General features: G+C 32.3%; 3 protein-coding genes and 2 long non-coding RNA genes across 6 annotated transcripts; 1 reads left to right on the top strand and 4 right to left on the bottom strand.

The window, feature by feature from the left end:
- The first annotated feature begins 1,231 nt into the window (after positions 1-1,231).
- LOC145316529 (stromelysin-1-like) lies at positions 1,232-10,701 on the top strand. Its single transcript, XM_080157102.1, has 13 exons — positions 1,232-1,376; positions 3,590-3,629; positions 6,011-6,125; positions 6,331-6,452; positions 6,550-6,624; positions 7,184-7,297; positions 7,846-7,924; positions 8,088-8,181; positions 8,740-8,873; positions 9,143-9,302; positions 9,555-9,695; positions 9,775-9,914; positions 10,178-10,701. The coding sequence occupies exons 1-13, from the start codon at positions 1,313-1,315 to the stop codon at positions 10,619-10,621; spliced, it is 1,722 nt and encodes a 573-aa protein (XP_080013228.1). The 5' UTR covers positions 1,232-1,312; the 3' UTR covers positions 10,622-10,701.
- A 557-nt stretch (positions 10,702-11,258) lies between these two features.
- LOC145316531 (uncharacterized) lies at positions 11,259-12,749 on the bottom strand. Its single transcript, XR_013878561.1, has 3 exons — positions 12,672-12,749; positions 12,251-12,376; positions 11,259-11,427 (listed from the first exon to the last, which is right to left on the bottom strand). It is a non-coding gene; the product is annotated as an uncharacterized LOC145316531 (long non-coding RNA).
- Positions 12,746-18,511, bottom strand: LOC145316527 (uncharacterized). Its single transcript, XM_080157099.1, has 5 exons — positions 18,470-18,511; positions 17,322-17,417; positions 16,858-16,954; positions 14,632-16,212; positions 12,746-13,630 (listed from the first exon to the last, which is right to left on the bottom strand). Exons 4-5 carry the CDS (start codon positions 16,203-16,205, stop codon positions 12,880-12,882), a joined length of 2,325 nt encoding a protein of 774 aa, XP_080013225.1. The 5' UTR covers positions 16,206-16,212; positions 16,858-16,954; positions 17,322-17,417; positions 18,470-18,511; the 3' UTR covers positions 12,746-12,879.
- LOC145316530 (chromobox protein homolog 5-like) lies at positions 18,508-24,167 on the bottom strand. 2 transcript variants are annotated; one of them, XR_013878560.1, is made up of 8 exons: positions 24,047-24,167; positions 23,036-23,075; positions 22,109-22,191; positions 21,129-21,165; positions 20,597-20,746; positions 20,256-20,349; positions 19,178-19,404; positions 18,508-18,790 (listed from the first exon to the last, which is right to left on the bottom strand). XR_013878560.1 is itself a non-coding variant. In XM_080157103.1 (7 exons), the coding sequence occupies exons 1-7, from the start codon at positions 24,109-24,111 to the stop codon at positions 19,343-19,345; spliced, it is 531 nt and encodes a 176-aa protein (XP_080013229.1). In that variant the 5' UTR covers positions 24,112-24,167; the 3' UTR covers positions 19,166-19,342. The 2 variants fall into 2 exon arrangements, 1 of the variants encoding a protein (XP_080013229.1); XM_080157103.1 differs by lacking the exon at positions 18,508-18,790 and having other exon boundaries at positions 19,166-19,404.
- Positions 24,168-24,779: 612 nt separating this feature from the next.
- On the bottom strand, positions 24,780-25,730 carry LOC145316532 (uncharacterized). Its single transcript, XR_013878562.1, has 2 exons — positions 25,567-25,730; positions 24,780-25,032 (listed from the first exon to the last, which is right to left on the bottom strand). It is a non-coding gene; the product is annotated as an uncharacterized LOC145316532 (long non-coding RNA).
- Between the last annotated feature and the right edge of the window lie 562 nt (positions 25,731-26,292).

Raw genomic sequence — 26,292 nt, 5'->3', positions numbered from 1 at the left:
TAAATCGATAGGACGATTTTAACATGCCTAAATTAACGATCATAGCTATATTTTACAGTTAGTCGTTCGTACATGATCGGACCTTAACGTAGAAAAGCCTGGCATATAAAAAACATGTTTTTGCGCTGTTAATTTTCTATATGCATGATTCATAGAAATTTTTATGAGCCATCTAAATCGAGTATAAGAAGCGTAGCAACTCCATAGGTAAGGATTGTCCACACCTACTTCCGAAATCATAAGCAATGATGAACTTTACTTTCCTTATTTACCAAAGGATCTCAAGTTTTAAATTTTTTAAAAAATATTATAGTTACCTAAAAAATGTCATGTCTTTTGCACATAATCATTCTTTTTTTCTAAGTATACATGCACAAAATTCTACAACGTCAAATTTCTACTGCCATGTTTTTGTTTTCAGTGGCTTTGATTTGAAAATAAAATATGATATTTTCCTCGGAAGTTAATTAGCTTGACCAAAACATAGGGATTTCTAATTTCTTCCTTACATGGAACTGTTTGTCGGGGGAATTGTTTTGTAAGATTATTATAAATACCCTAAAGGCTGAGTTGGGATTTTTAAAATGATAATGATGTGTGTGTATGTGTATGTTTGAGTGTCATAAGTAGAGTAGTATAGAAATCTGGAATTAAGTGATAAAAATGTTGACGTAACTTCATTCCTTATATTTCTAAAAATCCAACCATTAATTCAGTTTTTTTACAACCCCCCCCCCCCCACCCCTTATAAAACAAGGTGGGAGGTCAACTTAAATTCACTCTTGATTGCCAAAAAGTGTTGGTACGATTTGAGCGCACAATATATACAATTTTCAGTGACAGGAAAAAAATGAAAATAAAGTCTGATTTTCAACTCCTAAAGCGCCAAAATTTTGTTAGTTAGGTTTCGGAGATTGGAGCCGTGCCTTACTGCAGTTGCTTTTTAAAAATCTGGTAATTTTTTACTTTTAATGAAAATGAGTGGGTTTAACCCACCCCCCAAAAAAATGTTATAGACAGTGGAAGAAAAACACATTTCGGCGACCTTCACGCCCCATCCTACCTTGCCTACAAAGTTTAATTCCCCCCCCCCCTCCCTGAGTGCACACCCTTTTATCAAAATAAATTCTGTTTACACGCCTTGCATTATTAAAAAAGTATTAGTCGTAAGTTTATATAAATTTACCTTTGCTATATCCGTGACAACTACTACACTATATCCGCTCTTTCTATATATCCATAGCTTTAGTATTAACTATTATTAGTAAGTAGTGACTGTTGAGAGTGTACAGATGTGCCTGCTAGTATAAAAATGAAAATTTCTGTGCACTGCATTAAAAGTTCAGCCATGCGCATCCTTCTATTTATTTTCATAAGTTAGTTTTCATTTACTTTTTATATTTTATAAACGTAAATTCAATAGGATAAAAATTTTAAAGTAATGTTAGAATTTAAAAGCTAAATAACAGAATATTTGAAATAGACTTACAGACATTCTGATAACAATTATAGAGTTGACACGGTTCTAAATCGTATCTTACTATTACAGGAATCACTATGCTAAGTTTGAAATCGATAGGACAACTCATGCCTAAGTTAACGATATGAACTATTCGTTACGAACGGACGGACTGACCCTAATTATAGAATAGCTACCGTCAATTTATTTCATAATCTTGATAGTTCCTAAACTAGTTAATTATTATAGGTTTTAAAAAAAGCAAGAGGCCTTTTCTAATTCTCCATAATAAGTAGAGCGTGCCTATGCATGCCTACTTTGATTATCAAAATGACTCATCCTTTGTCAGTAATGTATAAATTTAGAAAATTATAAAAAGTAAGATAGTACAAGAATCTAGAAAATAACAACAAACATTTCTGCTAGATTTTCCTTTTTAAGTTTGACGAATTTTGTGGGTCAGATGGGCCATCTAGATATATTATGTCTATTGTACAAAGATAGGACAATACATGATGAATTAAGCTTTCCTCTAATTATGACGAGGGATTGGAGATATGCAGATATGTCTTATCGTTTTGTGTCAATTTTTATAGGAATGCAAAATATTATAAAATTTTGTATTTGGAAGAATTCAATAAATGAAAATAAGGATGACATCTAAAAAAGCATCGTTGCAAAGCGTTACATTTAATATTAAATATCATTTAGAAGTATTTTTAAAAATCTATGTAAATTTTTCACAAGAATAATTAAATATAGAATGCAGGTTTTATATGGAGATTTTTGCCTATTAGGAGCACCGACCCTAGAGGTTGGAGGGGAAGCTTTGTAACATAAGCAAAGTGACTATAAAATAAATTTGCATCAATATCAGGAATGAGGTATAACCAACAAGCGAAATAAATCTAAAATAATATTTTAGGGGCAAATGGAGAGGTCGTAAATTTTACAATGTGTTGCCCCCCAACGACAGCTTAGGTTTCGTGATTTCTTTACGAATTAATTTCATTGTTGGTACAAGCTGCATTAAGATGCTATACTGGTGACCTTCTTGAGGTGGATGGGGAAAGTCGAGACCCTTACCAAACTGACATCCTATTACTTTTATATAAGGATCATTAAATTATACTAATAATTTCATGCACAGGAAGAATTAAAGTTATGAAAACAAGGATGACAACATCCATAAAAGCTAAATTCTAAAATCAGACTGTGGGACAAATATTAACACTTGTAGAGTGTCAGAACTTAGTACTTATGCAGAACAAAACAAATAATTAAAGTTGTTGCAAAATTGAATAAATACTGTGTACTGTATTGTCCTAAAAATCATATAACTCAAATTAAAATGAAAACTATATCATTTCAAAATTTGATGGTAATATGTTTTTTTTAAAAACATGTTTAAAATGGACTTTCTGTTAATGTTTATGTAGTGTTACATTTTCTTAATCGTACCAAAATGTTTAAAGAATCATAATTGACAAGTTTAAAATCAAAAGGACAAATCTAAAATGCCGGAATGAATTAAGAGATCTATCTGAGGAATGTACGGGCGTAAAGCTTTGCTTTAAAAAAATAAATTTAACCTTAAAATATAACCACATCTATGTAATGTATAGTTTATGTTTATTATATTAATTGTCTTTAGAGTTTCATTTGGAATTTTAAATGTGTGAGTGTCTATATTATACAGCGCTTCTTATGCGCAGAATTATCCTTGTAATAACTTTATTGAGCAAGATAGAAATATTATTTAAGCTCCATAAAAAAATCAAAGCACAAAAATCATTTAACTGGAAAAAATGAATCAAAAGAATGATAAAGCTTTTTCGTTGAAAGGCTGCATTTTTGTTATTGGTGTACATTTTGACAAAAAAAAAATCAAAAATACAAAGAGGTAGAAATAAACTAAGAGGATCGGTTACTTGATTTAGAGTTATTTATTTTTAAGAAGACATCCTTAAAAGGCGTCGTTTATTCCCAACAATGAAAATCTAACTTTAATAGATCATTTAGATTTGACCTTCCATAATCCACCAATTTGAGACATACATCAACTTAAGTTGATTATAGCTGCTACATATATGACAAAGGACAGAAAAGATTAATAAACTTTTATTTTAGGTTTTCTACCGACATTAATTCAAGGACAGTCTAAAACCAGGTAACAAACTGACTTGAAGTGCATTACTGAAAAATTTGACCAATCATGTACCACAAAGTTTAAATTATATTTTTATTACCGAACCTATTATGGAAGTGATCCTGTCTGTCTGCCTGTCCTTCTGTCTGCAATGCTATAATGGCTAGATTCTTCTTATTAACGCTTCAACATTCTAACAATGTAAAGAAAATGAAAAATAGTGGGCTACCCTAACGATAGGGCGCACAAAGCTTCGCTCATTTCTTTCTTACTTTCTCTTTTCTCTCCTTTTCTCTACTCTTTTGATGTTAGATCATTTTATTTTATATACGCTACTTTTTGACGTAATGGTCTTTGTTCTTATAATTCAGAGCTTTCATTTGAGTAACAACGAAGAAAAGCCCAGTCGATATAAAATTAAAATATTTTGGACAAAAAATTATATCAGTCATGTGAGAAAAGGAAATTTTAATATTATCAAAGATAGGGCGATGAAAAAGGTGTGCTTAAGAGTCGACAAGTAACCCGCTATCGTGACTTAACACGTAGTGCAACCGCTCGTCGTCCTAGGTTCGAATCTCGTCTTAACAAAGCGTCAAAACTAAAGACGTAAAATTGGTCCCTACTGCTTCTATGTCAGTTGCGTGTCATTAGAGAAGGAGGACTTAAAGGCAAAAGTCGTGCTATCAAAGAGTTGGTTGTCTGGTGGGTTTTGCCCCGCTACAGTAAGAGTAGACCTTAAACCTAGAAAGTTACGGTTATGTTATGTTTGTTACCCAGTCGGAGGGAGGAATACACTAAGTTTAGACTGGCTAACAGTCCGTAACGTATAAATCATAAATATTGACAAAAAGTAGAATGTACATTCAAGATTTACTTAAAATTTTACAACTTAAAATACATTTGTACTCCATTTCCCCTTTTCACTAAAAAATATATTTATTGATATTGTGAAATTAACTTCAATTGATCTTAATTCGTTTAATCTGTTTTAAATTTTCAACATTCAAATCTTACTCACAAAAAATATTTTTCATAATCGTATTCAATGTAATGCAAGCCAATGCAAATCTTTACACACTTCAAAATTCTTATAATTTGTTTTTTGGCCATTATTTATCAAGATTTTTTTAATGAATATTTTTTCATCGATTTGGTTATAAAAAGAAGTTATTAAATTTTAAACCTTGTCCGAAGATTTCTGGAATTATTAGAACTTCTTTACTTGAAGCTCAACGTACTCAAATTGATAAAAAAATTTAAACTCAAATGTTCTTTAAAAGGCAGGATCGCCAGCCGCGATTTTAAAAGCATTTATAATGGCCTGTAAATTTTATCAAATTAAGCTAATTAAATGCAAAAAGTGTCAAATAGCGACCGCATTATAAAGAGAAATTTGGGTATAGACCGTTTCGTTGCAACGCTCGTATTTTTAAATAGAAAAAGGAGAAAAGCTTCTGTGAAAATACGAAGGAATCGCCACTTAATGGGCGTTGCCACGAAAGGGACTATACCCGAAATTTTAAATTTTTTGTTATTATTTACATTGATTTTTAACCCGAAATAGTGCCTTCGACCAAGGAGGAAAAGGACAACCCCAACTATCAAAATTAGCTATTCACCTCAAATATATACCAAGAGTTTACATAAAGAAATATACAACTTAATAGCAGAGATTTGATATATAAGCACTATTACATTCATGGGGAGAAAGTGAAGTTATCAAAGAACTTATTAATGTGTTGTAATTAAAAATCATATTATATTGTCTAATTTATCAGGGTAGGATCTGTATAGGTTTTTAAATATGATTGTCTTAATTACATTGCATTTTTTACTTCAAGGATAATCAGAATAATCTCGCTAATCAATGAACTGATATGGTTATCCTTTACAGTGTAGCTTCTCATAAGTCCAGGGAAGGTTTATAGTTATTTGGGGGGGGGGGGGGGGAGGGTACAACCACCCTCCCAAGAGAAATCGTCCTAAAACAAAATTACCTACCCAATTTTTTTTTTGTTTAATCATGATTTTGTAAAAAGTAATGCTAAGAGAATAAAGACAGGATTCAGCTAATACACGTACTAAGAAAAATTGCCAACTTGTCATTTATAACTTTCATATACACTAACCCTTTATGGGCATAAATATCAAATTATTGTATAATTTTAATGTGGATAGATTGGTTATCTAAATAAATTACCTTTTCAAGTATTGCTTAGAAACTATTTGATATCCGCTGGATTAAACCTCAATTTTTCTCGAATAATAAATTATGAAATATTATACAAAACACAGGCCTTCGGCCAACCAGGGCTAACGATTTCAAACATTTTACTATTCGCTGAAAGCTATCTTATAGTGCGATGCGATAAATATATATTATTTACTTTCTTATTTAGTGCGCTGTACTACCTGACAAAATACGGATACGTCCAACCACAAAATGGAACCCAAGCACTTTTAACAGAAGATAAATTGGATCAATACCTACTGAAAGCTGTGAAGGATTTCCAGGTATAACCTCATAAAGGCTAAAACTAACAACATGTATGTCCAAAAAGATGCAGCAAAAAAAGTTACTTTCTTATTAATTTAATAGTACAATATTTGGACCAATAAAACAATATCCTAACATATCTTAAAACAAGCATCAAAAGACAATGTACACACACACAAGATTGTATTGTAAAGTATCTTTCCTCTAATAATATTTGTTTAGGCATTTGCTGGATTAAACCAGACAGGACTTCTAGACAGTAAAACTGTAGAGTTAATGAACACACCAAGATGTGGAGTCAAGGATATTATTGGTCACGGAGCTACTGCTAGAAGAAAGAAAAGGTAAACTATCAAAATTTAAACATAATTAAATATTTTTAAATCTTAATTGCCATGTTTGTATGTTGTGACAATTTGCAACTGTTAAGTTAAAATCTAGGTATGTTCTTCAAGGAGGAAAGTGGAGAAAGAACGATCTTACATACCGCGTTTCTAAATATCCAGCTAGTACCAGGTATAATCATACTTACCATGTTTCTAAATATCCAGCTAGTACCAGGTATAATCATACTTACCATGTTTCTAAATATCCAGCTAGTACCAGGTATAATCATACTTACCATGTTTCTAAATATCCAGCTAGTACTAGGTATAATCATACTTACCATGTTTCTAAATATCCAGCTAGTACCAGGTATAATCATACTTACCATGTTTCTAAATATCCAGCTAGTACCAGGTATAATCATACTTACCATGTTTCTAAATATCCAGCTAGTACCAGGTATAATCATACTTACCATGTTTCTAAATATCCAGCTAGTACCAGGTATAATCATACTTACCATGTTTCTAAATATCCAGCTTGTACCAGGCCATTCAAATAACACGGCAACAAAATTATAAATCAAATGGTCAAAATATCGAATGTTTTAATAGTTGAAACCATCAGTTGAACTGATTGTATGTAAGCTATTTAAACCTCCTTTAAATTCCCAATGATTGTTGGTGCTAAATTAATATATTATGTTCAAGTGCATATATTTGAATGTAGATAATTTTTTTTCTTTTAGTTTGAGTAAGGCTGAAATTGATCGAGAAATAAAGCAAGCTTTCCAGTTATGGGAAGATGTGTCAAGTCTCACATTTGAGAGAAGAACTAGTGGCTCTGTTCATATTGATATCAGGTCAAACATTCAAAGCCCCCCCCCCCCCCCGCAGGGGCTAGAAATAGGAGAAGAGCTACTGTGAAAATACGAAGAAACGCCCCTTAACGGCCGATTCGTCGTATTTTAAAAATAGCTTTTGATAGGTTATTTTAGGTTAGGCGATTGCCCCTCAGGGTTAGGAATTGGCCCCGCAGGGTAAGCCGGGGGGAGGGGGGGCTAACTCTGCGGGGCTAGAAATAGGAAAAGAGCTACTGTGAAAATACAAAGAAACACCTCTTAAGGGGAGTTGCCACGAAAGGGACCATACCCAAATTTAGAGACAAATTATCAATTCCTTGTTTAAATATAAAATTCCTAATAATGCAATTTCACAAAGTAGAGGAGCAGCGAAAGGATTTTAATTTAAAATGAAAATACAAAAAATACCTACAGATTTTAATATTAAATTTTTTTTACATTTCTTTGGGAAATTTTACTTAAATGTAAAATTACAGGCATATTTCTATGTATAAAACAGATTCTATGGCGCTTTTTAGAAAAAAAATGCTTATTTTGAGCCTTTCAAGGTTTGAGAAGTATGAACATGGAGATGGTGATCCATTTGATGGTCCAGGTGGCACTCTGGCACATGCCTATTTTCCTCAGGTAAATTATTTTTTTTGCACCTTTATATTTTGAAAAATTTACTTAAAATGAGAAATAATGGGTGGTATTTTCAAGAGACAAAATTAATCTATCCTACAAGGTTTTGCAAAAGAATTTGACTGCTAAATTGAAAACAAACCCTTAGAAAAAATGTATGATTTAGTATGGTGGAGATATACATGTAGATGAGTCTGAAGTGTGGACTATTGATTCATTTAGAGGAACTAATCTGCTGCAAACAATGGCACATGAAATAGGTTTGTAGCAAATATAATTTATGATTATTTTCTAATAATGATAATAATAATGTTCATAATACAATGGATACAGTTTTTTCTTCTGTTACCTAATCTACTATTATTAATTGGTAATATCCTCTTAGAAATTTTTTTTTCAAGTTTAAAAATTTGAGTACCCCCCCTCCCCCCCGACAGAACTATGAACTCTGGCCGCAGCGCTCGGCTTCCTTATCAAAATAGAAAAAAAATTTCTAAGAGGATAACGCCCATTAATTAAACAAAATGTTACTATTATGGATCCTAATTACATATTTGATTTTTTATATACTGTACTAGAGGCTAGGTTTCAACTCAAGTGGGGTCTAGAGGGTTGATTGTGTATTTGTTTTCAAATAAAATAGTCTAATTTTCAGGGAATAGACAGTCCAAGCCCAGCCCACACACACATGAATAAAAAGTAGACTAATGGCATGTCCTGTATATATTTAAGCAGAGCCCAAACGATCCGGTGGTTAACTATTCCCTCAGCTTCAACAGGACAAACATCATTTAATTTAACAAAATTGTTTATTGCAGGACACAGTCTTGGTTTGTCTCACAGTGATTCCTCAAGTGCTCTGATGGCTCCATTCTACAAAGGTTGGCAGCCAAACCTGAAGCTAGATCAGGATGACATTAGGGGAATCCAAGCTCTATATGGAGAGTCACAAGTAAGTCTCCATGTCAATAATAATAGTAATCAAAATGAAAGTAAGCATTTTTTGTATAGATTATGAAAGACTATTAATATTCAATATTAAATCTAAAAACACTCGACTCCCTTTCTCCCTGATATAATGCATCGAAAGTTCAATTTATATTTTGATAATTTTTAGTAGAGGTTAAAACCTAATTGACATCAATATTCAACTTTTAGCACCACAAAGCATTAGATAATAAACTTCTACATTCTGAAAATATTTGATAAAACTATTTACAGCCAAAGCCATCACCACGGCCAACAACTCCAGCACCCACAACTTCCACTGGAGTCACCTTCCCTTCACCAACAGAAACCGAAGGAGCATCTACTCTGTGTGGAGACGCTAAAGTTGATGCCATTGTCAGAACTGCTGATGGCAATACTTTTGTGTTTCAAGGTTGACTTTGATTTAGTTTTAATACATTTTCTCGTATTCATTCGAATCCGGTGGATAGGAACCGGTTCTCATCCATACAAAAAAAAACTATGTCTAGCATTGTATTATATACAGCTTTCTAGGAATATAAAAATGTACAATCATCAGATTAAAACCAGTTTTTTAACCCGTGCCTTCGGCACCTTGGGGCTTATCTCATTATCTTAAACAAAAACATTCTTTTTTTCTTAACAAAAAAATGAATATTGATAGGTTCCCAGTACTGGAAGCTGACATCTGAAAGTGTAGCAGATGGATATCCCCGCAGTATTTCAGAAGATTGGCCTGGCCTGCCAGATGATATTGATGCAGCTTTTACCTGGCAAGAATCAGGAGCTACTTATTTTTTCAAAGGTAATTTTTAGTATCCATATTAAATTGATATTTTTCTAACATCTAAATGAAGTCAAGATAACTGATACATAATTAACAGGATCAGAATACTGGAAATTTGAGAACCAAGATGATCAGCCTGGATACCCAAAACCCATTGAGCTTGGATTTCCCGGAATACCTGGGGACTTGGACACTGCCTTTGTCTGGAGTGGCAATGGCAAAATTTATTTCACAAAGGTATTTTTAAGACTGCTGCACCTTTTAATAAAAACTAAAAGATTGAGTTTTTAAAGCAGGGGGGGGGGGGGGGCGGGGATTCTAGCGGCCATATCTCCTAAGGAGGGAGTTGTACCCCAAAAATAAACTAAATCCAGAATTTAATTAATCCTAAACATCCCTCAAAGTTGTGGAACGACCGGTCAAGCCGTTTACGATCTTAGAAGTTATACAAATAAACAGAACAGAACTAAATTTCCAAAAATTCAAATTCACTTTTCTAGGGGAATGATTATTGGAAGTTTGACCCAACCAAGAACCCGTTTGTACAGAGAGACAAATATCCACGTGGTATGGAGCTCTGGGGACTCCCATCAAACCTAGATGCAGCCCTACAGTGGGACAATGGAAAAACCTACTTCTTCAAGGAGGGCAGATACTGGCGTTTCAATGACCTGCGATTTGATGTCGACGACGGTAGTCCCAAATTTCCTCGACGCACAGGAGAATGGTGGTTTGGGTGTCCGCGTGTTAGTGCAATAGAATCAGGTCATGACGTTGTAGCTGTACTAGGCAGTGGTGGGGCTGATGCAGAAATTCAAGATAATAGTATACAAGACTCCAGTGCTGGCCAGGATGACTATGATTACTATTCTGCTACTGGGGGAGATGAAGATTTGGATGGAGGTTATGGAGGTGATTATATTATCATTATTGGTGGCGAATAAATAACCTTTATAATCATATATATGTATATTCCAATGTCATGATTTTTATGTGCCTAATAAATCTTTTATTTAAATCTAAATCCAATTAATTCAGTACGTTTCATTCAAAAATAAATAAAATCATTATTTGTTATGGTTGATGATATTTGATTATAGATTTTTAAAAAATCCAAAATCATACTTTTAAACACCCTATTACTTCAACACATAGACTGGACATCTAACTGCCAAAAGTGAGAACTTCTACAACCCCCTTCCACAAAAGCGTAAACCTGCCCCGGAACAATAAAAAATTCTGAAAATTGTTGAACTTTAAGTACGGCTGTTTACGAGATCATAGCTGACATACAGACAGATATAATACTATACTTTAAAAAATCAAATAGATCCAATTTAGTTAATGTCTTTTATTTTAGTATTTAAATGTTAAGATTGACATTTTTTCTAATAAAGGGGTATGTCTATGAAAAAGTGACTATTTCAATTTTATTATTTACAATCATGCAGGACGAAACAAGAAATAAGAGAGTCAAATTGGAAATGTTTCCACTACTAACAAAAAACACGTTGATGCGATTTTTATACACTAGGGTTTAACATTATTTGTTTTTTTTAGTAGTGGAAACATTACCTTAATGTTTTGAAAAATCTTCGAAATGAAAAATATTGAGAAAAAAATCCTCCAATGAAAACATCCAATAATATCCGTGTAAAATTGCATTTTTAAAAGCTCTTGGAACTACCTACACATATTCTTATTACTTCTGATAAAATTGCCTAATTTCTGCTACACTTCTCAGTTCTCTCTAAAAAAATGTTTCAATTACCTACTTATATATAATAGTTATTTATCGACACGTTCTATGGACAGTTTTCCGCGGATATTAAAATGAAACCCGTTTATAGCCCCGAGGGGCCAAAAGTCCGATCTAACAAACTTGGTAATAATTTAATGATGTAAATTTTCAATATTCGTGGAAAGGTTGTCTGTAATACGATGCTATGCTTGATTTTTCAGTATGGCTGTAGACGGTTCTAATGCAGCGGATAATATTCGGTTTTAATGCCATTCTGGAAAATTAATTATTTTCATTTAAATTCTTAAGACCTTCTACATTTATTACCCGGAGTTAAGATTCTGGTTACAGAATTATTAAACAGCCATTGTCGCCAAATATTTGTGATGAGCCGAGGATGAAAGACAACATCCAAAGGTAGCGATGTTCTTTATATAAGCAATCAACTTGTCTTAAAAATTGTACTGCCCTAAAGAGCTTTACAGATAGATACAGCCGAAACAAGTATGTTATAGAGAAAATTTTCATAAGACATTAAAATCTAGTTTTACTAAATAAACATTATTTTTACTCTGATAACAATTCGAATTAAATAATCTAATTTCATTTACCCTAAAGTATTCTAAACTTTTCTAAAGCATGACCGATAGACAAACAGAACAAGTATACTGGAAGAGCGTTGGTAAGGGAAATATTCTCACAAAAAAAACATAAACCGTCTATTTTATACAGCATTTAAGTAAATATAATCCCCCCCCCCCCTTCCTCAGTGTTACAGACGAACAGAAAGGTTAGTCAAAAAGTAACTTTCCTGATATAAAAAAAATATAACCTTATTACTAAGCAAACCATCTCTAAAACGACTTGACTTTTTGAGTTGTTGGTCTTTGGCAGCTTCTAGGCTGTGTATCTGGTTTCTTGTGTGATGATATCCAAATAGTATGATGCATGCGAAAGTCTATAAAATACAGAAGTAAGCTTTTATGTTGTCTGAAGCAAATGACTGATTAAAGAAAAGCTTCTTAAAGATTGCTGAAATATTTTTTTCCGGAACAGAGGACGCCAAAGCTTTATTTTTATCTACTATCATAAGAAATTAACTAGCAAAATCTGTAGGCACAGTAAGAAATAATTCTACCTTTTAAAATAATATTTCATTAACAAAAACATAAGAATCTGTAACTGGAAATGTCTTGCCTTTTCATGAATTATCCCTCCCCGTTTTTTTTTGTTTTTTTAAAGAACTGTTTTACCTTTATCATTAATTTATGAAGTATCTTGGCAATATTTGAGAATTCACAAAATTGTACTTATTCATTTTGGTGAGTTCTGAAAAAAATAAGAATTAATAATTCTTTGATATCCAAACACTTTGCAGATATTTAAAGAAAAAAAATATTGTAAATTCAAAGATATGCACATTAAATGATACACATGCATACAGATACAACTTTAGCAGGTTCACATCCAATCCTCAAAAAATGCCGATTTTTCATCTCTTGTATCAACATGGCAAAATGGATGCGCCTCTTTGTATCTTGAAATTAGAACCAAAACATCACTCTTGTCTTCACCTTTGACATTTTTAATTTTCAAGATCTTTAGAGGGGATATTAGTTCAGTGATGAATTGCCTTGCAACATTGGAAGATGAGTTTAGAATGGTCAATTCCTCCAACTTAAAACTGTTTCTATTCTGGTGTAAAAGAGGATTGTCATCATCTACTAATTTAATCCTATCTAGTTTTAGGACTTTCAAAGTTGAGCATGAGCTTGTAATAATGTCAGCAACAATCTTGGGTGAGAGGTTTGTAGCACTAAATTCTCTGAGAGGCAAGCTCATATTAGGTGCTAATGTAAAGTCACCGGGCTTTTTTACACCAATAAGCTCCAGACTTTGTAATGTATAACCCGAGAATGCAATCACAGAAGAGACCACTGTGGCTGGAACATTCTTACATTGAAAATTCTTCAACTGCATCTGTGTGAGTCCATTGATGGAAAATTTAACCTGCTCATCATCGAATAAAAATTCACTTCTCACTTGGTCATGGAATGATCCCGTGTGAGTTAAGCTTAAAGATTCAAGAGTATCACAAGAAGAAACTATTACAGAAGAAACAATAGGGTTTGACAAATTAAAGTTGAATTCGCACTTCAAGCTTTTCAATTGAAGCTTTTCCAAACTGTAGTTGAAAACTCTTACTTGTGTCCTGGACAAGAAACAGGTTTATATTGAAATACGTTTTACAGGGCCATAGTTAAACATAAACAGTAAGTATAGGTTTTGTCTTAACACTTAGAGGATTGGTTATTGAGCAAAAAGTTTTCTTTAGGGATGTAGTTTCCCTTTTTTTTAAAAAAAAAGCAGTACCTGAATTTGGATCCCACATTTTTCTGTAAAATAGTTAATTCCACCAGAAAGTAGCAATTTTTTGAATAAGTATAGTCCACCTGGAGGCCTGCAAGACCTGAACCTGGAGCTTAATTTAATATTTTTTTTCTTCAAACTAGTTAATTCTATTCACAAAGTAGCTACTTTGTAATTAGTATAGTATCATCTTGAAAAGTAAATAAATTTATTATTTACCTATCCAGAATCCGCCTAGAGGCCTACAGGACATGAAGGTGGAGCACTACTTAAAATTTTTCTTCGATTTAGTTAATACCATCTTCAAAATAGCATTTTTTGTTTTATAAGACGTTATAGTTCTATCTTATTTTCTTATTTTATTTATTTATTTACCCGCGCAGAATCCACCTGTAGGCCTGCAGGACCTAAACCTGAAGACCAAATCCATTTTTTTAAAATAGGGATACTAAATCCCCAAAAGGAAACATTTTTGCCAAATAACCTATCCTCCAAATCCCAAGGCAAAGCCTATACTTACCATTTACGCAAATGTGTAAAAACTCTCACCTCCCCCCATTGGTTCCTTCTTTGTAGTTAAACTTTTGAAAAATTTGTCAAAAAATTCAAAGTTCATCTTTGAAAAACAATATCTTGACCTCTATATTAGATATCAATGATTAGCCAACTCAACCTGAAAGATCTTACAAATGTCTACTAACATAATCAAATTAATCTTAACAAATTACCTATACCCTTTTGTATGTAAATTGTGAATAGGAAGGGAAAAAACTAATTTAATTCTTTTTTTGCGAAAATGATCAGCTATGATTTAGCGACAGGTATACGTATTTCAATACAAACATGTTTTCTGTCCAGATCACAGGTAAATTATCATAAAGGATTTTCTTAACTTCAAGGTGCTGTAAGGAAGCTGATGCAGCGGATATCAGTGAAAATACAACATCACTGTTTGTGCGGGAGCATTTCAATCGTTTCAAATTTAGTTTTGTGTTGCCGAGCTTGAATTTTTCTTCTAACAGGCTAATGGTCAATTCCTCAAGTGAAAGTTTTGACGCTTTCACAATTTGTAAGATGAACCTGTAACTGAGATCATGAGCATGAAAATGTGTCAGGGGTAATTTTACACCGCCATGAAGAGTACCAATGTTTAGATTATTTCTATTGTAACTGAAGTGTTTCAGTGTCTTCTTGGCAGATTTGACAACACTCATAGAAAAGATTTCTGGAGTTGAAGAGCACTTAAAGATGATTAGCTTTGAGAAGGTTAGAGTGTTGGGAAGTTCCTTATCCTGATATTCAAAGCAAGTCCCTTCATTACCCAATACAAACTCCTGGAGGGTTGTTCTTGACGCGTGTAGAAGCTCATTTAGAATACCAGATGGAATATCTTCAGCAACTAACTTTACAACTGGAAGATCTAAAATTGCAAGTGTGTTGCCTCCATAACCGCCACAAGCTCTGTTTTGTCCATTAATTGTCAGAACCTGCAAAGTTTTTCTACAAGATCTGAGTATAGCCCCTACAAGTCCTGTAGGAATATTGTTGAGTGTCAGCTCTTTCAGTCTCAATAACTCTGGATGAATAAATTGATCAGGCAGTTTGGGTGGTATGCTCCATCCCCAACTTAGATTCACCAACGTCTGACTAGTCGCTGTTAAGTATGATGAAAACATATTTAGATCTCCACAGTTGATGGAAAATTTCTCTAATTTGGTCAGTTTCTTTATTTGTACTGGAACATTTCCAATACAAAGTGATTTCAGACTGCCAACATGTTTTTCAACAAAATCAGTTGATATTTTTAATTTATCTGGTCTGTGTTCATCAATCGTATTTGCATTCTCAACAACTTCTCCAGTGATCAAATAATCGTACAAGTCATTGCTATTACCAACATCAGTAAGCTTTAGATTCATTAGATTAGGCAATTTCAGATTTGGATCCATCAGAAATATATGTTTGGGAGAGATGGGTATGGTTAAATCAACAATATTGTTCTTCCAATGATTGATCATGTTGTCAGCTACAATGATATCTTTTTGGTCATGAAATTGAAGATGCAGCTGAATGTTGTCAATTGTGCCATCAGAAATGTTTTTTATTTTAGCTGTCATCAAAGTTATCATTGTTTCTTCGTAATTAGAACTTATATTTATTCGCCAATTTTGCACACTGTCACCCAACATTCTTATTCTTCTAGAACAAGCCTTGGAGCACAAATTTAGATTCTTCTTATCACCAAGGCTCAAAAACCCAATTACCCGCTGATAAGGTCTATCTGGCATTAGACTAAAATAGTCTACATCATACGAACCAGCCGCAATTTGTGACTGTGGATTATTCGTTTCTATTCTAGGAGACTTCTGTGTGCTTGAAGAAGCTATTCCTTCCGCCCATTCTTGCCCTCTCTTCATTGTGGAGCTAAACAAAAATTCCATTGTCACTAGGCATAGTATATAGAGGTAAGATAAAATTGGACAAAAATTTTAATAGCATAACTAATCAATACTTATAGTATGTCCATAAAAGTAAGTTTCAATTTCTATATCAAATCTTATCCCAAAAAATGTCCATCTCCCACCCTTCTTGAACATATGGATGCGCGCATTTATGTATATATATATGACACACAAATAACCTATATCATTCCTCCATTCCCATTTCTGACCCTCCCACATTCTGAGCTCTATACATCCAAGGGAAAAGGTAATGTTATTCTGACAAAATTTCCCCACAACCCCCTTCCCCTTTTCCTTCCCTTCTTACCCACCCCTCTTCAGTTACTTAAAAAAATATACCTTCACCATACTTTTAAAGGTTTCGAGATTTTTTTTTAGAATTGATTGTTAGAATAGCTAAGCTTGTAAACTTCCATCCGTCTAACTCTATATGTTGTTTGTGTGATAAAAGACACAACTTTGTAACATTCATAAACATCTGCAAAAAAAGTTCTGCAATTAAATGGTTAGTTGTCCTTTACAGGTATATAGTTAGTTACACCCCCCCCCCACCCGCCCCTCCCATTTCACTTATGATAAATAATATATATTTCTCTCTAATCCTTACCTTGATAAATTTCAAAATAACTTATGAATGCGTCTTAATTGGTGTATCCTCTGTGGAGCGAAAATAAAAAGAGCAATAACAGGCCTTGACAACACACCTAAAAATTATGAATAGAGAGCGGGGGAATCATCACCATGAAACTTAAAATTAAGATACAAAAAAATATATCATTTGATTAAGAATTGCGGGAAAAATGTAAAATGACAAAAAGAGAAATTTTCAGCTATCTATCCTTGATAGCAGCCAAGAAAATTTCAAAACTGAAGTTGTTTGTAATTTGTTATATTACTATTTTTGCTTTCTATCTCTAATTTAAGTAAAAAATTACACTTTTTCTTTCAAAACTCTATGTACATAACAGTCGAGAAATTCACGTTTCCCCGAAAAAAGTAAGTTTCAGACGGACACAAGGATGAAAATAAAAATAAAATACATTTCCTAATAAGAAATCTAATTTGACTTACCTAATCGCTTGAACCAAAACAATGAATTTTTCATCCGCGTAACTAAAATGCTGCGACCGACATAAAAACAACAGCCAAGAATGTAATCAGCAACACCTATAATTAAGTCTTTTAAGAGAGGCATTTTATTTTCCCCAAAGGGGGGGAGGCCTAGTGTCACTTAGGAACTCGACTAAAAAAAGGAGTTACAGCGCTGGGATATTCCAGCAATTTCCTTTAAACTGATACAATAAGGAACTTTGAAAAACTACAATGTTTCCCTTTAATTTTACTGACTATCAAGACCAGATATAATGGTATTTTAAACAGCAGTACTAGTCATACCGCAATTTTTTTCTAATTCCATATTATATTATATTTTTGCAACTGTCAGGCAAGTCACATAACTGTATCTTTGTACCTTTGTGCTGGTTCCCAAAAGTGACATATACGCCCTTCCCCTTTGTAATCACATTTATTGTGCGTATATCTAAAAATATTAAACACCACGGTAGAATCTTTAGACCATAATGCTGTTATTGTAGTCTTCACAACATCTTCCAATTTCAAAAAGCAAAGCTGTTGCGGTTGCTAGGCTTTTAATACCTGAAGGGAAGAATGCACGAACGATAGCAAGTGATTTTTAGCACCTTACAGCTGCGAACCTGAGTATTTTAAGGTGAAAATACTAGGTTTATGCTTAATATAGTTATATCGACAAAAAAACTAAGCTTCACCTTGTTTTTTTTTTCAAAATTCAACTTAGAAATTATAAGCATTTTAGATGAAATATCATCAAATGTTTTGTTGAGTTCAAACTGTTGTTCCAACTAAAGTATTTTTTTTTAGTAAAACGAATATACCTAGAAAAAGAGGTGTTATCTTGTATAAAACTATGGTAAAACTTATTTGTTTTAGAAATTATAACTATATTAAACATAAATCTAGTATATTCACTAAAAAATATCCAGGTTCACTGCTAGAAGGTACTTAAAATCAATTGTTCTCGTTCATGCATAGTTCATCAATTTAATAAAAAAAAACATATTCCTTACAGTATTGTATAGCTTAAAACAACACAAACACTTATAGAGTAGCTTTGCGGCTAATGAGAATTTAGCTGTAGTTGGATATTATCGTATATTGAAGTTTTTAAAAAAAAACTTAACCTGATGTTAGAACTCATTAAGCACTACATTTTTTAAAATTCTGAAGAAAAAAAAACAATACTTTATAATTTTCATATAACATGATTTAAAAAAGATTATTTATATAAATACTCACAGTAAAAATAGATTTTTAATATTTTAAGATATTAATTGTAAGACTTCCTTACAGTAACAAGTATTTTTGAGAAATAATTTTGTACAAAAAACATAATAACAAATAAAATGAATAAACAGATATAATACATATAAATAATAATGATATGACAAAGAAATCATTTTTATATAAAACGTTTAGAAAAATTAAGTCCTTAATCCAATTTGCTAAGTAAATCAGGCACAAGTCCTTGTATTAAAAAAACGCAAAATGCTTTTCATGTAATATCCACTCGTTGCGGCTGTAGAAAATAAGAGCAAAAAAAACCCACGATGATAAATAAATTAGGCAGCGGATATTTAAAAGGGGGCTGAACAAAAAACTTGAAGTTGGCAAGAATACATATATATTACCTAATTTTAAGTAATGTATATATTTCTTTTTAAAATTTTAAATTGCATCCTAACAAAAACCGGCGTGCGACTTCTCTAACCATAGGTGGATCAAAGTTTGATGAATTGAAATAGTTTGCATCTTTACGAGGAAAGACTTGATTTTTTATCTTTATTTATACTGCATGTCTAAAAAAGGAGAAAACGTACTTTCAAAACTACTATGTTCTTAGTTATAAACTATTTACAGAATAAAAATCATATAGGTACAAATGTATTGATATTTTAAAGTTAAAAAAACTTGGTAACTGTTACACTGGTTAAGATTTAACATTATAATTATTTGTTCTCTGTACACAAAAAAAAGATGCATGTGTTGGCTGATGTTTATTTGTCCATTTTCTTGTCACCATCTTCTTCTATCTTGTCCTCTACTGCAGGGTTCTCATCTAAGATTAAGACGCGTACAGACAAAGTACCTTGTGGAGCACTGTTTGCAATAAATTGAAAATAAGGAGGGGGAGGTAGTTTTTCGTTTCATGCTTTATGTTAGGTTAAGCATAGGGAAAGAAATTTTTACCACCCCCCCCCACTCCTTATTTTTAATTTCTTTAAAAAATATAAAAATGAGGGTGGGGGAATAGTAGGTAGTTAAGTTTAACAGTGCTCAACAAGAACGTTGTGTGAAAGCATCAAAATTTTATATCGAATTATTTCAATCTTTAATTAAATGAATCCATTTGAAAGCAACTTTAATCTATTTCTACAAGAAACATTAAGAATTTATAAGGACAGAAAAGTGTTTTCCAATCTAAAAATATTTCTGTTAAAAAAATAAATAAACCAAACACAAGAAATCTAAAACACTCTTTTCCCCTTTTAAGCAATTATTTCCTGAAAATTTTTCCAAATGATTTAAGATACAACTCGGTTTAATTTTCAATTTTTTATTTAAAAATGTAAGTTGAAGTTAAAATTTTTCATAATTTTATTGACAAAAATTATTACCTAAGTAAATTAAAAATTGTCAGTGCTTTAAGCAATTGCTCTCTTTCTTAAAGACCCAAGAAAACGCACAATAAAAAAATGGCCTATTCACAAGGTCATAAGCCTGTCTTTCCCCCTAAAACATGCTAACAAAAGTAAGACAAACATTTCAGACAGTTGAAAGGTCACCAAAAACGCTGGAAGGACTTAAAGTTTTTTTCTTACGGATTTCAAAAAATCCGAACACAAAAAGATGGTTTTCATTGCAACCCTGGTTAATATAATTTCATTTAATTTAATATAAGAATCTTACCATCTTCATTGTCTTGTCCATCCTTTTCCGGTAGGTCTGGAATCTGAAAGGTATTGGCCCAGGTCAACCTCTCTTCGTAAAAATCCAATAGGAGCTAAAAAATCATATTTGAGATTGAAAATATTAAAACATTGCATTGGAGGGTTTTATAAAAATTAATTTATCTAAAATAAAATTTTTAGGAACAAGTCTACTTACAGGAAAAATTCAATTTATGTTCCTCCAACTAAACTGAATATGAGACATAATCTCAAAACAGTACAGGATTATTAAGACAAACAAATTATTAGATTAATTCCAGTTTTGCTGGTCCCTAGGGAGGATAAAAAAATGGTGATAACCTGAGGGCACAAAGATCTGGCCTCCTTATTGTGCACCAGATCTGCTAGGTCAGAGCCAACCCACTTCATCAGGAAAAGAAGTTCGTGTCCATTGTCCGTAGCTCCAAGAATTCTCTCGGGTTTCAGTCCTCTTTCAAATCCCATGGGCAGCTAAATATTTCAAAGTTTTTTTCGGGATATAATAATAGGTCAAGAGAAAATATAATAGGTTCTCTCCACCTCTTGAAATTAATAGGGGGATAGTTCTTATCATATATTCTACATATGCGTTTTTCTACCTCCCTTACACTTTGCAATGTAGCTCATAATTAAACCACTGATAGCACAAAAATTGTATTAGAGATTAGAACCAAAAAAAATATAATATCCTGAGTAATAGAATACTAGAAAGATTTTAACCTAAAGTAATACATAGTTTTATTCCCATCTATTCCTGCCCTACCCCATCTTCTTCACACAGAAATTTAACTTTTTGTCGGCATAAAACACCCTCCCTCCTAAAATCCAATAATTCTAAAAAGAATCTTATTACCTTAACAGACTTCCCCTGAGTGCTTTTTCGACTAGACCTAGGCAAATGAAATTGGAGAGGCAGATTAGACACTTCTTAACCAAACCAAAAATAATTTACAACACTGAAATTGTGAATGTTAGTTGGCTTAGTGGGGTACAATGTGGAACCTTGAAGAAAAGGTGGTGGAACCGCCGATCTCGCTGAAAAGTTCAAATAAAAGGATTTGTTGGTTGAGAAAACCAAGTTTGTCTCATATGATTCAAAATTGTCTAATTTGGTGGAAAAGGCAAAAATAATTTCTGCGAGAAACAGCGGTTTTCGGCAAGATCTGCGGTTCCGCTGTCATTTCTTTAGTTTTATATTAAACCTCACTAAAGTAACTTTTATGCCAAATGTCAACGCTGTAAATCTTTTTTGGTTGAGTTCATTTGAGTTTTAGGTTTGGTTTCAAAAAGTGTATCATCCGCCTCCCCCCATTAAAAAATTACTTAATATGTACAATATTAATATCAACTGTATTATTTGTAATAAAAATAAAAGTGAAACAGTTTGCTACAATTTTAATCAAAACATCATATAATAATTCTATTGACAGTGATCCTTCCTTTATCTGAAAATATAGAAGGATACAGGGAGAGTAAAATAAGAAGAAAACTTTTTCCAGTATTGCTACAAAACCGAACAATATCCGCTAGATTAAACGCATTTCTGAGTCATACTGAAAATTCATGTATTGTATTACAGACAATTTTCTACGAATAATAAAATGAAAATCACGAAGTATAAACCAGTTTAGTAAGTACGGGCCTTCGCCGCTTAGAGCTAACAAAATGGGTATGAATATATTTTTTTCTTTTTCTATCCACGCAAAGCTGTCTATATATATATTATAATACGATGCGATAAATATCTAATCTTATTTTTGTTGTTTTACTTATTAGGGTATTATTTTTCATGAAAACACATGTAGTCTTTTTAAAAAAAATAGAAAGAATTACCCAGTTCTGGAAGCCACATTCTCCTCGTATTCCTGGATTAGTTCCAGGCAATCCAGGTTCTTCACTGGCTCCCACGTATTGTCCTGGAATTAGTTGTAATTATTGGTAATCAGAATAATTAAGGATTTCGAATTTACCTCTACGTCCAATATTAAATGTGTTAAGTAAGGCTAAGTATTAGGGTTGGGCCGGATATCCGGCTCTATAATTTTTTATACTTTACACCAAAAATCTCTGCTTTTTAAAATCTTAAATGGCTATAATTTTCTTATTATTGAAGCTAGAAGAACATTTTTTCTGAATAAGTTTAACTTTATGTAAATTTATATAAGATTTCTGAAGAAATTTTTTTTTACTACTTTAATATCTGGTAATTTGGCCGGTTATCCGGCCGTATATCCGGTAATTTGGCCGGATAACCGGATATTTGCCGGATATCCGGCGTTGGCCGGATATCCGGCCGGTTACCGGATATCCGGCATTTGAAATCAGCCGGATATCCGGTATCCGGCCAAAAAAGTATCCGGCCCAACCCTACTAAGTATAGACGTCTATTTAACAATTCATTTTTTTTAGGGTAAATTGGTTTTTTGATGAAGTCAGTTAAAAATTCATAGGCACATCCATAAATTATAGCTAAAAGAGAGGGTTAATAATTTTAGAGAAATCGTATTCCAGGTGTGAAATACTTGCTATAAGAAAAAAAGCCATATTATTAAAAAAAATTAAGAGAGACCATTAAGCCCGATTAAAGTTAACATCTGTGACAAATTCTTAACAGCTATGAACTGGGATTTAGTAATTTATTCTTTCAAATTACTATAAACTTTTCTCTTAATCGATTTGATTATGTGCCTCCTGATACGAGTTTTATATTCAATATTTACCGCATGTTTTTTTCAACCATTTGATGAAAAAATAGTTTACCTGCTCGCTATAACCTCTCCACTTTAGAAGATACTCAATTCTAAACAAAATAAAAAATTAGTCCTTTTTACATCTATTGAATTTAAAAAATAAAATACAATTCATGATATTTATTACCAATTTATTACATATTTTTTTCCGTACATCTTATGATTATTTTTGGGTTAAGTAAAGAAAATGTTATATGAGCCGTGCAAAGATCAATGGTATCCTATAGGGATAGGGCCCCTCGGGGTGAAAAAAACAAGTTATTTTAAAACTTTAAAAGAAGTCTTGTTCGATGGTCATTAAATAGAAAGCATCCCTCGTAAATGTAGATTTAAACGCAGCTATAGAGCAACATATAAAGAGATACTGTAGAGCTAAAATATTATTGTTCAGTTAGATTGTAAGGATAAGACATGAACTTATAACTACTTTGATAAAAAAAGCTTTGGACCCCCGGCTAAGTTAGAGAAGGGAATGAAAATATGAGGTCGGGGGAGAATAAAGGCAAAAACTACTAAGGCAAAAAAGCTAATATTAAAAGAAAACATTGAATTATAATAAACTAGTGGCTCCGCCCCTAGCCTCTAGGGGCTGTGCCCCAAGAGATGATAAAAAAAGTGAAATTCGTAAAAAAAATAAGGACCAAGGAAATCTTCTACAAAAAAAAGACCAAGGATATCTCCTACAAAAAAAAAAAAAAATGGGGGAGGGATTTTTTTGTTTTTTGGGGGGGGGTGTCCCACCCCCCAACAAAATAGCCTAAAACCACCACAGTAACAGTAGGTATATTCCGATCGGTTAAGTGGTTACCGAGATCTTAAGGGACAGACATCATTCTACTTTGTATTATAGAATTATCTCATGTTTCTTAGTATGTCCAATATCTATCATAGTGAAATACAAATTTATATCATGAATACTGTTATATTTATTATTTAAACTAAGGGGGGATGGGAGAATATCTTTTTTGCAGCAGGGAAAAAAATAAATATACACCCCTGTAAAAAAAGACATCATATTTACCTGCCATTCTTTCCCTTCCTTTTATCCAGAACCTTTTCAACGATATATTCATTTTCATCAGACATCTTTGGATTTTTATTTCTAAAATTAAGAATAAATACATTTATTTTATTGTTTCAAAACTCAGGGAGGGAGGGAACATTGGGCTGTTTATTGCACTAGTCCACGAAGTTTTATAACATAGTTTTCTTATTCGTTGGCTTAACAAGCTTGTATTGAATTTTAATTGGTTGGTTCATTACGTTCAGTGTCCTAACGTTTCAACCACTAATTCTAATCTGCAGAAGAGGTACTTTTTTGTATCAATATTGAGAATGTATATCAATTTATCGACAATTGTCTTATACCTTTAAATCCCTGTTCTGAACCTGAAAATATTGGATCCAAGTAAATAATCGTCGATTTTCCTCCAGAAAATCATAAGCATTGTGATAAAAAATACTAGGTCTTCTTTTAAATTGTAATTAAAATGACAAACGTGATTGTAAAGTCAAGCTGCACAAAAATTACGAAGCTTAATTACTAGGTAGAATAATATGCTAAGTAAACATGTAGGAATATTCCTTTCTATTTTTAAAACTTAACAAAACTGATGTGATTTAAAAGATAAGGTTTCAAAAATATTGCAAGTCTTTCAGCGCCCAAGATATAATACTACGTGTACTGTACGTGATCGATACAAATATCCTATCGTCTTTTTAATTCCCTCCAGTGTTAATAGAAAAAGAACAAATTTTTACTATTTATTTATTACAATATATTAAAACAAAAATCTTTTAATCAGCTTGTAAATCACACATATTAACTCTAATATTGTATCGATTTGAAAACTGATCAAGAAACAATAAAATATTTTTTTTTACATAAATACATGAACTACACACTTATTACATATTTTTATTTATAAGCTCTAGTCTACAATTTCAATAGTCTATTACGTGTTCCTTTCTTTACTTTATATTAAACTAAATTCTTTTTAAAGGGAACTATCCACGGACGAAAGCAATTGATTCTAAGCACCTTCCAGCATTGATCTATAGTATTTTTTTTAGTGAATATACTAGGTTTATGTTAAATATTTCATCGACCATAAAGTTAAGTTTCACCATGGTTTTATATGAAAAAAAAAACTTTGAAAAGTAAAGTATTTTTTTTTAGCAATATCATCAAATGCTTTGGTGAGTTCAAACTGTTATTTAAAAGCTTTGACACATAAGTATATTATTTTGATTAAAAATGTATCTTTAGAAAAAGGGTTGGTAACTTGTAATACTTTAAACAGTTTAATTAAAGTACTTTTACAATTTACAGCATTTATATAATGTTTTTCTGCCGTGTTATTTTATTTTATCATTTGATGATATTGCATCAAAAAACGATTAACATTTCAAAATTTTTTTCATATAAAACCATGGTAAAACCCAACTCTTTAGTTGACAAACCAAATATCAAACATAATCCTAGTATATTCACAAAAAAATACTATGGATCAATCCTGGAAGGTGCTTAGAATCACTTGCTCTCGTTCGTGGATAGTTCCCTTATACTTAATGTTTTAGATTAAAAGACAAGGCACATTAAGGACGATTATATAAAACTATTCAAAGGACCAAAACTGGGATTTTAAGCTATTTTTGAGCCATTTGACATGATACAATCAACCATTTATTTACATTGATATGAAGTAAGGGGGGGGGGGGGGGGTTAATGCAACCATCTCGTAATCAATGTTTAAATGGCACTTAAAATTCGAATTTTGATCTGAAATTTTGCATGAGTAATCCTTGGTAGGTCTATTTTCCCTAAATCGAACAAAAAGTTGAAAAAGTAACGGCTAACGGCTCGCCGTTTAGCTGTTTTTTTTGGCTATTTTTATGGCAAATCTGTCATAATTAACGTAGAAATCAACTTTTTGAAACACATTTTAGCTTTAAATTATGTAAAATGATACAAAAAAAAACATTTTTAGATTTCTAGTACCAGCAACTACCGGCTAGAACAGTTTGAAAACGTTTTAGAGCGGAAAAGAGCATTATGTGGAGAGAGGTTTCGTAATGGATTTCCCTTGAAAATACCCAACAAATGGCAAAACGGCTGAGCCGCCAGCCGCTTCTTTTCCAAGTTTTTTTTCGATTTAGGGAAAATAGACCTACCAAGGATTATTCATGCAAAATTTCAGATCAAAATTCGAATTCTAAGTGCCATTTGTACATTTACGAGATGGTTGCATTAACCCCCCCCCCCCC

This window comes from Acartia tonsa, chromosome 4 (assembly GCF_053477335.1).
Source record: "Acartia tonsa isolate MP-2025a chromosome 4, ASM5347733v1, whole genome shotgun sequence".
In the NCBI taxonomy this organism is placed as follows: Eukaryota; Metazoa; Arthropoda; class Copepoda; order Calanoida; family Acartiidae; genus Acartia; species Acartia tonsa.
The sequence above is the reverse complement of the archived record's forward strand: the minus strand, read 5'-3'. Positions and strand labels throughout refer to the sequence as shown.

Coding starts and splice junctions, on each gene's coding strand:
- LOC145316530 (XM_080157103.1), bottom strand. CDS start 24,111: ATGTCTGATGAAAATGAATATATCGTTGAAAAGGTTCTGGATAAAAGG. Junction 21,166..22,108: donor AATGTGGCTTCCAGAACTGG/GTAATTCTTTCT, acceptor TCATTTGCCTAG/GTCTAGTCGAAAAAGCACTC. Junction 20,747..21,128: donor CTCAGGGGAAGTCTGTTAAG/GTAATAAGATTC, acceptor TGAAATATTTAG/CTGCCCATGGGATTTGAAAG.
- LOC145316527 (XM_080157099.1), bottom strand. CDS start 16,205: ATGAAGAGAGGGCAAGAATGGGCGGAAGGAATAGCTTCTTCAAGCACA. Junction 13,631..14,631: donor GTGATCTGGACAGAAAACAT/GTTTGTATTGAA, acceptor TTTCTTGTCCAG/GACACAAGTAAGAGTTTTCA.
- LOC145316529 (XM_080157102.1), top strand. CDS start 1,313: ATGAAAATTTCTGTGCACTGCATTAAAAGTTCAGCCATGCGCATCCTT. Junction 6,453..6,549: donor ACTGCTAGAAGAAAGAAAAG/GTAAACTATCAA, acceptor GTTAAAATCTAG/GTATGTTCTTCAAGGAGGAA. Junction 9,303..9,554: donor CAATACTTTTGTGTTTCAAG/GTTGACTTTGAT, acceptor GAATATTGATAG/GTTCCCAGTACTGGAAGCTG.